The sequence below is a fragment of the Antedon mediterranea genome, chromosome 5 (assembly GCF_964355755.1).
Source record: "Antedon mediterranea chromosome 5, ecAntMedi1.1, whole genome shotgun sequence".
Taxonomy (NCBI): Eukaryota; Metazoa; Echinodermata; class Crinoidea; order Comatulida; family Antedonidae; genus Antedon; species Antedon mediterranea.
This window is the reverse complement of record NC_092674.1, coordinates 7,542,200-7,554,898: the sequence shown is the minus strand read 5'-3', so window position 1 is coordinate 7,554,898 and position 12,699 is coordinate 7,542,200. Positions and strand designations below refer to the sequence as shown.

At 33.9% G+C, this 12,699-nt stretch overlaps 1 protein-coding gene across 1 annotated transcript; it reads right to left on the bottom strand.

Annotated features, from left to right (window-relative positions):
- Window positions 1–5,406: 5,406 nt before the first annotated feature.
- LOC140048718 (uncharacterized) lies at window positions 5,407–12,590 on the bottom strand. Its single transcript, XM_072093491.1, has 8 exons — window positions 12,464–12,590; window positions 11,850–11,977; window positions 10,719–10,779; window positions 10,242–10,309; window positions 9,373–9,478; window positions 8,696–8,814; window positions 8,144–8,283; window positions 5,407–7,093 (listed from the first exon to the last, which is right to left on the bottom strand). Exons 1-8 carry the CDS (start codon window positions 12,513–12,515, stop codon window positions 6,985–6,987), a joined length of 783 nt encoding a protein of 260 aa, XP_071949592.1. The 5' UTR covers window positions 12,516–12,590; the 3' UTR covers window positions 5,407–6,984.
- Between the last annotated feature and the right edge of the window lie 109 nt (window positions 12,591–12,699).

Genomic DNA, 12,699 nt, shown 5'->3' with positions numbered 1-12,699 from the left:
AATTTCTCTTGTCAAAGATAATTTCTCTTCAATTCCGGCCGCAAAGAAAACTGAATGTGTGGCCGGCACGAGCTTCGCACGCTTATCGTAATTATTTTATTTCAGCAACGCTAGGTATCTTGTTGGGGGGACTGCCTGCAAAAACAATTTATCCTGCCTTCTACGTGTGATTTACAACAGCCTATATATATAATTTAACAATATTTATATATAGCAAATGAGTAGACCAATTGATACGAAGAACAGAGGCCTGACGTTGGACCGAATGCCTGATCTATACGTCATGTTGGGTTGAAATTTGACAGATGACAAACTTGTTAGCAGATAGTATCATCGCTTGTCAGCCCACGACTAAAATTAAAGTACAGGCGGTTTCTATAAATCATTATAATTGTGTGTTATTAGTTTAGTCTGGTATATTAAATATGCTCTATTTACTACCAGTCCAATTTATTTATATCTTGGTCAAAGATTTCAGTCAGTTTTCATTGGACGTAGGCCTTGATGTTATAACTAAAGCTTGGTTCCAACTAGAAACGCAACAAAAGGACGTTTAACGCAACGTAAGTGAATTGACCAATCAAAATCGATGGATTATTCCAACTGTCGCTTGTCATTGGTCAACACGCTTGCGTTGCGTCTACGTCCTTGCGTTGCGTCCTAGTGGGAACCAAGCTTTACCGGTGGTAACATGCATACCCAATTTCTCATTTATACATGACGGTTCTTAATCATTTTTAATATGTTTTGAATTCGTATTTTTTATGTTCGGAATTCATGGGTATGTTTTCGAATTCACTTGTTCCACAATGTTGGAGGCCCTCTTTATACTCACTTATAGTGTTTGGCATTGTCATCTAAAAATGATCTCGCAAACACAAATAATACTAATAGGTGATACCGGTTGACCACAGTCAGTTTTAATTATAGCTGCACGGTACGCCGAATTATCATTTGCTTACAAGTCTTCGATATAAATATAGAAGGTCAAATCTGTCATTGGGACGGTCATTGGTATCGTTGTTAATAAGCTGGCCAATTAACAAAGTGTTGGACAGCCCAACCAGCTGACTATCATCGGCAGGCTATTAATTTACACGTTAAAGGTGATATTCTGACACTTTATATTAATATACTCAACCTTCTTCCGATTAAAAGCTAATACTGTATTGAAAATATTGTAATTTGATCAAAGGGTCACGTGATAACCATTGAAGTGTCAATGCTTTCGATATTTATTTATATCATCTTTATGCATTGAATAATTGGCAAATGTGAATTACTTTGGTTAATAAAAGCTAGGACATTGGACATTCTTTAATAAAGCTCAGGTACAAGAATGAATTTTGAATATAATGGTTGTACATAAATCAAATATTTGTACGTGTAATAGATATCAAGACGAAGAAAAATGAATTTCCCTTAAAATGTTAAAATACAAAGTTTGGCAAAATTCTGCTATAAAAACAAGGAAGACTTTTTTTCAGTAGTAAGGTAGTTTACCCTAATGTTAAAATTACATGTCTGGTGACTCCCTAGAAGGTGAAAAAGATAGTGGATATACGGTGGATACGGTAATTTTTGCTATAGCATGAAAATAAAACTCTTAAAAAATAATAGCAAAACTTCAAGTTATATTACCTATATTTAGTAATCTGATAACATTATTTACAACACCGTTTATTTTTCACAGTTTTTTAAAAAATGCCTCTCTATTTACGACTTTGTGTACAAAGGAATAGAGATTTTACTGTGTAATTTGAACTATACATCCACTGATAAAAAAAGCGCTTATTTTCAACAAGCTGGTGCAACACAAATAAAATTCCAAAAATTTATAAAACATAGGGGAAACTATAGATTGATAATTATTGGAATGTATGATCAATAGAATTGTTTTGCTCGCACCTAGTCTTAAGATTAATTAAATCATACTTTAAATAGGTTATTTTGTAATTTTAAGTTTTAATAAAAACTAACCCATTTGGTAAAAAAAACGAAAACAAATAATGTTTTCTCATATAAAATGACAAAATCAAATTTTAGGCCTAAATTACATTTTTTCATATAAATACAATTTTTTTCGATTCAATTTTGGTTCGAAGTGGAAAACTATTATGTGACATTAATATGGCATATACAAAAACAAATTTAAACAATTATTTATTATACATTATGTAACGGTGTTAAATATGCTGTATTTTGTACGTTAAATACACAATACAATAAAATAAGTTATACGTTGAAAATACGTTTTAATATACGATAACCGTACTACTTTGATTATAGCGAAAGGAATCAATTTTTCTTCTTTTTTTTTTCACACGAGATTTTAAAGTATTACGCTATTTCTATTACTTAGCAAGACGACGTACGTGCCGATCTGTTCAATTAAAATAAACGGTTCGGGATACAAATTGGTTGTTATTTATATTCCAATCGAATAGTATTTCCCGTGCATTCATCCTTTACCGATAAATAATATCAAGTTGAAGCCTTGCGATTGTCGCGCAGCTGTCGCGCAAATGGAAGAAATCTCTGTATTTGTAGATAAATTACCACTTGAAATGACATTTTTTTTAAAGTGGAATCTCAATAGTTAATTTGTTTAAAAGACCTTGTTGGAACAAACGCTTAGAGACGAACGTAATTCTATAGAATGTAATACTAGTGTCGATGACATTGAAATAACTGAGCGCTTCTCACTGTGCACATCGTAATGTTTCTATAAAGGCAAATAATAAATATTTTATTTTAGGATGCAAATATGTTATAAATGTGATAAATCTCTCTCTCTTTTAAATACGGCATTGTTATTAGACAGCAACACAATTTCCCAAGTTGGGATGAATAAAGTTTTCTTGTATCTTGTATCTTGTAAATAAAGTTTTTAACGACTTAAGCTCTGCGATGGCGCTAGTTACTCTTCGTTATGCATGATTAATTTATAGAATGACGTCATGCATAACAGTATAAATACGTAGCAAGCTTGGTTTACCGGTACTGCGTATCATACAGATCAATTACGCTTTATTTTAGGATGGGAATGTGTTCCCCTTTATGCTAAATAATGTATTTTTTAACGACTTATGCTCTGCGATGGCGCTAGTTACTCTTTGTTATGCGTGATTAATTTATAGAATGACGTCATGCATAACGGTATAAATACGTAGCAACCCTAATACCCATTGATGGTACTGCGTATCATAAAGATTAATTAAGTTTTATTTTAGGATGGGAATATTTTCCCCTTAATGATAAATAATGTATTTTTTAACGACTTATGCTCTGCGATGGCGCTAGTTACTCTTTGTTATGCGTGATTAATAAATGTCTGATGTACTTCCAATGCATGTAACTAGTTTTGTTTTTTATTAGAACATAATAAACATTTTTTTCGATTTATCATTGTGTTATGCGCATTCCCATTTATTTCTTTATAATAAATCTAGAATAAAAGATGGGGTGGCGTCCGGAGGATGCACCACGTCGTATCACCGGATGATCATCAAAGCTGATTTATCCATACCACAATATATTCGGATTTATTGGTTTTCCCAAGACAAATTCATGTTAATTACAATGTCGGAAAGTATGTTAAGTTCATATGTAATGTATAATAACTAGCAAACAGTGAATAATAATCAGTATTGCCCAAAGGTAGGACATACGAAACTTAACGCAAGTGCGCGTTTGTGATTCAATATCATAATGAAATGTGTCAACAATTTGTGCACTGTGATCAAATAAAGCCAAGTAGTCAGTGTTTCAACTGTGGCCTGGTTAAACCAACGTGTACTTGATAAATAATAACCCCTTATTAGAAACATTTAAAAAACAATCATGGAATAAAGATGATAGAAAACAGCGGCAGCTGTTGATATTAATTGCTTGTTTACTATTCATATGATCATAACATTAAAGTCAATAGTTAAAATGATATTTGATAGCCAATTTGTTGTATTTCACTGAAATAAATTCAAATTCGTTTGAGTCTTTATCTATCCATTTCCTCCGCTGTCCTCGTTTACAATACGATCCAAGTTCTATCTTTAAGCTGTCTAAACATAGTATGAAATTCAATTAACTGAGAAGAGTTAAAAGCTGGTCTTCGTTTTACCGACATGATTCTGGTTAGAATTCAAGCTAGCATCTGCTCAATTTCCTGTAGTCTAGCGTACACAACAGACAAGCAAAATAACGAAATGCCTTCAGTTTACACGGCTGGATAGGTTAATATTAAAGCTGTCTTTCGACCAACCGCTTGTATGTATTAATAACCATATGCACTGATTGCATAAAAGCTTCGCTACATACGTACATACTGGTTGTTATCATACTACTGCGCAGTTTTTACGCTTTCTGCACTAAAGGCTTTCAAACCACATGATGGTTTGAACTGGCACGTACGACATTCATATTTTTAGATACTGTATGTATCATTTCCGTCCGGTTTTATTCTAAACTTCTTTTAAGTGTTTTCCACACATAGGTCTATGACCCAAGACACTATTACAATTTTTTACATATTTAAATTAATAAATAAAAATCTATTATACAATAAGGACGCAACGAAAGTGTTTGGTATATAATTTCTTCATTCATCTACATCTTCATTTCTAGTCGAAACATCCACTTATATTTGTACGAATTCGCATGATGATAATGGAAGACAGGTTTACACTTGAGCAGGATTTGTCATAAATTTGAATTTAAACATTGCACCGCAGCATGCAGTATTGAGCCGGTTTCTTAGAATTTAAACCGTCGGCAACTTTGCTTGTTTGTATACTGTATATTATCCGACCAGGGCAGGGTCCGCAGACTAACCATACATTCCCGTATTCGACCGATAATGTTTGCCACTCAGAACTTTCTTTGAATAATCATAGGCCATGTTAACCACAAGTCAAATCCATGGCACATAATTTACATCCTACAAACAACGGTTTGCCGCCTTAAAGCAAGGACGTAAGCGCAACACAAATGAATTGACCAATCACATGCGATTGTTCACATTTTCCATCGTGCCATGATTGGTCAATTACTAGCGTTGTGCTTGCGTTGCGTTCTAATGGAAACCAAGCTTTAGTCTATAAAAAGTTTATCGAAATAATCGATTATAGAGGGCGCTGCCGGAATAATAGACAAAAATCTTAATATGACACAATTACAAACTGATGTTATACGTTTCATTCGCCCGTGGTTACTACATCATTTCGGTAATTTTCTTTTAATTAGTACAGTGTGTTCAAATGAAAATATGCATTGTGAATAATGGTTAAGAGGTTATCTGTATTATATTACTATCTCATTCATGTAAATATTTTGTTTTATCATAGAGGAAGATTATTTAGAAAACTTCTCATGGTTTATAATGAACACAATTTGTAACATCAGGGTGTGTAAATTCTTTTCTTTTTTATCTGTATTTAATAAGGATCAATTAAACAATATTTACAATCTCATACTAATTAAATCATAATTATAATCATTTATCAAGATTCATCTGTTCTAGCAACCTCATTGATTGAGCAGGGCATAATTTGAAGTACCGTTTAAATTTGCAAACTGTAAAAAAATATAACACATCGTAAAAGGCTAAAGCTAATATGGTAGGACAGAGAACATAATTACTTGTCAAATTCTGTAATAATTCTTAATCCAGAAGAGTACCATATTGAAATGTTGTTCAGGGTGGAAAGGTTAAGCTTCAGGCCTATGATACAGGAATCACATGTGTGATACATTATGTCACACTGTATTACAAACTTTGCTTATGATACAGGCAGTATACATTCTGCTTGGCGAGTATCTTGACCTAATGCAATAATAATCATCAATAATCATGTACTCATTAAAGCAACGACCTACACTGCTTCAATTTATAACAGACTGACATTTAGAGTTACTGTGACACACTTCAAGTGGTACAGTATGTACCATGTCAGTTGATAAGATTGACATAGTACCCATTAACATTATTTAAGATTAATTACACCTAAATGTATAGCTCTTCTTCCAGTAGCTGCATCCAACAATTAAAGCTATGCTTACAGTACAGGATACAAATATAAGTTATTATTGGTACATCGCATTTGAGAAATAAATATATTTCTGAATTGAAAAACACTTAAACCATCCATCCAATGACTGTCAAGAGATATGACAACAGAGACAACATGCAATATGGTACTGGCTGTGGCCAAACATGTAAGCTTGCGAATCCAATCCATTGAGAAAAATGTATTAGAAGTTAGTGTTTTTAGTCATGCCACCTACGTCATAATACATGACCTAGTGGGAGTAGTGTTACCATAGAATATAATGAAAATATTTCTCAAGCCAGTGAATTCAATCCATTGAAAAAAATGTACTCAAAAGTTATTGTCTTTAGTCATACACCATACACCAGCAGTCACACTATCATTGAATAGAATGAACATATTTTTAGCCAAAACTGAGGGCAGTAAGCACTCTGGTTCCAGGCGACCTCTAGCAACATATTAACAGAGAGCGTAAATACACCGACAATTAAAAAAGTACTGCTTCCATATCCCGGCAATAGACGTTTTAAAAAAATGGAAATTCAATGTCATTTTCCTTTGGCTCAGGGTAAACTCTGACAACATGTCTGCAATTGTACTGGAGGATGTATTCCGAGTAAATTTGAATACACCGACACTAAAAAAAGTACTGCTTCCAAATCTGAGCAATAGATGTTTTCATAAAATGTAAATTCAATCTTATTTTCACTTTGCTCCCAGTAAAAATGTGACGTGGTGTGCAATATTTTCCAAGAAGAGTTAAATACACCAATAAAGTACTGCTTTCAAATCCCAGCAATAGACGTTTTCATAAAAAAGAAATTCGATCTCATTTTTATTAAACACATTCTGCATACTGAAATCTTTAAAAGATGAATTTGTTCAATCTTACCGTGGAAAAAAATTTCATTGCATTGTTGGTCAATGAATTGGAAGTTCAGGTTGTTGATTGTAAGATATACTTCATGGCTGGTCGCATTTGGCTTGTGAGTTCAGCTGATAACATTTTAACAGACTGAACCAGTGATGAAGTTAAGTTCTGCAGCCTGAAAGAGAATAAGAACTATTATAGATACTGTTTGTGGTTCATGTAAAAGAAGTATCTTTATTCATTTGCATACTGCAACAGATCAGCAACGCACTATTAAGACAGCAAAGAGATTTAAACTCATAAGGCAAGTGGACACGAATGCGAGATTTAAACTCACAAGATAAGTGGACCACAATGCAAGATTTAAACTCACAAGGCAAGTGGAAATCAATGCGAGATTTAAACTCACAAGGAAAGTGGACACCAAAGCGAGGTTTAAACTTACAAGATTAGTGGACCACAATGGGAGATTTAAACTCACAAGATAAGTGGACCACAATGGGAGATTTAAACTCACAAGGCAAGTGGACCACAATGCAAGATTTAAACTCACTTGAAGGCAGTTTGATTACAGTGTGATTGAAACTCATAAGGCCAGTGGAAACCAATGCGAGATTTAAAATCACAAGGCAAGTGGAGACCAATGCGAGATTTAAACTCACCAAGGGAAGTGGACACCAATGCAAGATTTAAACTCACAAGATAAGTGGACCACAATGCGAGATTTAAACTCACAAGATAAGTGGACCACAATGGCAGATTTAAACTCACAAGGCAAGTGGACCACAATGCAAGATTTAAACTCATGGAAAAAAAAATTCTCAAGTAAGTAAAACAGGCCAAATGAACTACAGTGGGAGATTTAAACTCACAAGTCAAGTGAACTACTGCACAAGATTTAACTGCTAACATCACATAAAGCTCTGTCTACACTATCAAACTAGTTTGACAAAAAAAAAGTGTGATGTGCCTATAAATGGACACATCATATTACTACCATATTTGGGCATATCACTACCATTGGTAGTGATATGCCCAAATATGCTAGTAATATGAAATCATCGTGTCCATTTATAGGAGCATCCCATTTTTTTGTCACATAAAGTTTGATAGTTCAACTTTTTTGTTTCTGATTGTCGAAAGATTGAAAATTAATTTAAAAAAAATAAAAATAGTGTAGACAGATCTTAAGACGATCGAGTGACAATAAATAAGGTTTATTCACCAGAAGATCAACTCTGAGTTGAGACAAGGTGGCTTTTCGTCTTCTTTTTCCAGTTCAGCTTTAATTTTCTTAAATGTTGTTTCAATGCTTGTTCTGTGATCCAAAAGCACCTTTGGGTTGCCAAGCTGATTGATAGATTGCTGAAGAAGACAAAATGAAAGAAATCTTAAATGATATTTTCAATATAAAATCAGTCAAAAAAATTACAATGAAAAAGGTATTTTAAATTTAATTCAAAATAAAATAAGTTTGTAAACATATCGTTAGTGACAGCATTAGTGTAAGTGACACTAACCAAAACCAACCATGATTGAAGTCAAATAAAAAACAAATAATTTTAGCTTTAAAAAATGCCATTTGATATTTTATTTCACTCCTTTAAATCTAGAAAATTTAGCTATTAAAAAATGTCAGTTAATTGTAATATTGTTATCAATTTAATTAATATTAAAGCTAAACATTAGTGTTACTTTGTGAAAACACAAAATCCATTTCACAAGTGAGTACTGTTTTATCATACGTGTCAATGACTGTTTGATGAGGATTACTTACATATAGCAGAGCAATTTGATGCGCTATGTACTTGTGGTTGGTCATTGTTGTAACATCATGCTGCAGTTGGTGACATAATGATATCAGTTGGTTCAATGCTGTAGCTTGGCTAAAATAACCTGCAACACAAACCATTTGGGAATAACTAAATTTCATCCATCTCGGTATTTCAGAGTTTGTGAGTCATGTATAATACACTAAAATTATTACCGTAATATCAATACGTAGGCTACAATATTATTTTCTATTATTAAAATAAAACACTGAAAAGCTTTTTTCTATGTTTAGAAATTGTGCAATTTGATGTATATTTCTTTGTAGTTGTATTGATTTATATTGAATTATGAAAAAACAAAATGAATTTCCAGTTTAAGTGGACCAATAACTTTTCTTGAATTGCCAAGAATAACCATAAGTAAATTAATTCACTATCCCTAAAAGTGACAATCATGTTCACAGACAAACATATACACAATATGCTCTAAATAAAGTAAAGTCTTTTGGGAATTACTGCAGTAATTTATTGTTGCAAGTCTAGAAAACTATGACTCCAATTAAGTGTTTGGAGTGTTTCATCTTTCTTTCCAATGAAAAAAAAATGTTTTAGAAATTTAAACTCACAATCTTAGAAATAAATTCAACTACCCAGCTAAAATACTACTACAAGTAATACTAACCATCCATAGGCGTCCTTTTAATGGGAGTATGCTTAGCAGTTGGATTCTTGACGTATAACACTGCCCTCGGGAATAGAATTGCACAACTGTTACTTTCAAGGTATTCCTGAAATGAAAAAAGAAGACTTTTGACAACAACTCAGTCAGGGAAGATTAACTTTCTCAGGGCAGATTAACTTTCTCAAGGCAGATTAACTTTCTCAGGGCAGATTAACTCAGTCAGGGTAGATTAACTCAGTCAGGGTAGATTAACTCAGTCAGGGTAGATTTACTCAGTCAGGGTAGATTAACTCTGTCAGGGTAGATTAACTCTGTCAGGGTAGATTAAGTCAGTCAGGGTAGATTAAGTCAGTCAGGGTAGATTAAGTCAGTCAGGGTAGATTAAGTCAGTCAGGGTAGAATAACTCAGTCAGGGTAGATTAACTCAGTCAGGGTAGATTAACTCAGTCAGGGTAGATTAACTCAGTCAGGTTAGATTAACTCTGTCAGGTTAGATTAACTCAGTTAGGGTAGATTAAATCAGTCAGGGTAGATTAACTCAGTCAGGGTAGATTAACTCAGTGAGGGTGGATCAACTCTGTTAGGGTGGATCAACTGTGTCAGGGTAGATTACCTCCGTCATCAGGGTGGATCATCTCAGTTAGGGTAGATTAAACTCAGTTGAGATAAACACAGGGTGGACCAACTTGGCTACATGGTGGATCTACTCAGCCACCTGGTGGATCAATTTAGTCAAGGTGGATCAACTCAGTTATCAGTGCGGATTAACTCAGTCTTAGTGGACCAACTCAGTCCAGTTAAACTTCAGTCAGTGGGTTCCTTTTTCACTTTCAACTTCTGTATAATTAAATATCTACTGTAAAACTTACTAATAATGTTGGAACTGGTGACATAGTCTTCTGTAATAAGTTGGTCATTCTTTCAATGAGCACCATACCTTCAAAGTATAACAATCATAATATTTCAATTTTCAATAAAGCACTTTAAAACTAATCCTCAATTGTCATTTTCTCTAGTCTCTAGAGATACTAATTCGCATGTAGAGTTTGGTTTGTAAATTGTAGTCATGTTCTATACCCAGATTTATTATTACAGATATGCGCAATTTAACCTTTTTGGGTAGTCTGGGTTCTAGACGGAGTTTAGACATAATATTAGTATAAAGATAAATATTTTGGCATTATGGCATTTCATACGTATACCACTTGAGCTTGTAAACTTGTATTTTCAAACAGGATTGGACAACAAATGATGTCATAACAAAATGATGTCATGTATTAATTTATAGTCATATTTTGTCGCAAATCAAAAGCTCCCGGTTGTTCAGTTGGATTGAATGCACTCACCATGATTTTGGAATGTATTGCTGTAATGCCGTTTTCTTTTTCCTCCGGTTTGTTGGCTTACCTACAATCAGATATCATTTATTATTAAAAAGGATTACATTGTACAATGTGAAATACATGTACCTCAACATGTATAAAGCTCTGTCTACACTATCAAATATAGTAGTGATATACCCAAATATGGTAGTGATATGATGTCATCATGTTCATATATGAGCACATCACATTTTGTTTGTCACATAAAGTTTGATTAGTGTAGACATAGCTTAAAATACTAAAGAAGGCTGCCCATTATGGTACAATTGATTGAGCATTGTTGTTGAAAAATCAAAATAGTTATTAAATTAGTAGTTTTATAATTTGTACCTTTTCAATACTCTAATTTAACAATCGGTGTACTTTATGGGAATGTAATACTAAAAATAATCAATTTAACAATTTAACGGGCCATGAACTGTTTAAGAAGCATCAGAAGGACTTTCGTATATATGGATAAGGATTGTTTTAACGTCATCTACAAGCATTATGTACGCCCACATCTCGAATTTTGTGTTCAAGTATGGAATCCGTATCTTCAAAAGGACATAAATGTAATTGAAAGAGTACAACGTCGTGCGACTAAATTAGTTCCATGTATCCGTTCATATTCATATGAAGATCGACTAAAGCTTCTTGGCCTAACAACCTTGTACGACAGAAGAATTCGAGGTGACCTGATTGAAGCATATAAAATTGTTAAAGATTTCGAGGGTGTAGCCAAGGATGACTTTTTCCAAATGAGAAGTAACATTAGCCGAATTACTCGAGGACATCACCTGAGATTTTTCAAGCCTATTTTCCATAAAGGATTGAACTGTAGAAGACATACCTTCTCGCAACGAGTAATAAACCATTGGAACAGTTTACCAGCTGACGTTGTTAATTCTGAGACCACTAACACCTTCAAGAATCGCATCGACACAATGTAGTTGATATGGGGTTAAAAAGGCATTCGCCTAAACTTTCCCATTATAACTAAACTAAACTAAAAATAACTTGTATGCGCAAACTTTTCCACCAAAGGTTCTCAACGTATCTGATAAAGTAAAAATGCCTTAATCAATTGCAAATTTAAAATGAGAAGTACTGTACCTGTGAAGAGGGTTCGTTTTCTTTCCTACAAATTGACTCTAGCTGTGATAAAAGGGCAGACATCTCTACAAGAACATCAGATGAGGTCATTGCACAGCACCACAAAGGTTCATGAGAACGTATGTCAACTAAAGCAAGAAAGAAATTACAGTACTTTTATTCATTGTTACTGGAGTATTTTAAACTCTAAATTAAAGTACAATATTTTTTTGTTTTGGAATCAGATGGCAAAAGAAAATGTTAGTGTATGGCCTAGTCTACCTAGAGGAGGCCTAACCCTAACCTAACATTAATTACAATATCAGCAAGCAGAAATTGAAAAACGGAAATTGTGTTTGCTAGCATGACTAGGTTCCTAGAGGATAGGCTAGGTCTGACAAGTATTCTATTATAGGCCTAGCCTAGGCTCCAATAATACTCCTAGGCTATTAGGCTAGGGCTGCTGAATAGGCTAGGCCTACTAGGCTAGCTAGGCTTAGGCCTCCTCGGGCCTAGCTAGGTTAGGCCAGGGTTAGCTACTCTGGCCTAGTAGGCCTACTATTATTGATAATTTAAGTTATATAGGCCTAGCCTATATACAAAAACTTTAACAAGATAGAAACTAATTTATTTACCTTTGAAAGACGGATCATAACTACATGGTTTAACTAAAGATTCGCTGTTCATGTTGATAATTACAACACTTTTTTAAAACAAAAATTTCCTCTTTTTCGTTGTTGTCTTCTCTCCCGGCCCTCTGGATTCAGCAGCACAGCTCTCTCGACTAGACTCTGTGCTCCAGTCGCTCTGTGAGCGTGTGTGCTTGTGGAAAATAGGACGTGTAAATCATCCACGAGAGAAACCGTCTGTA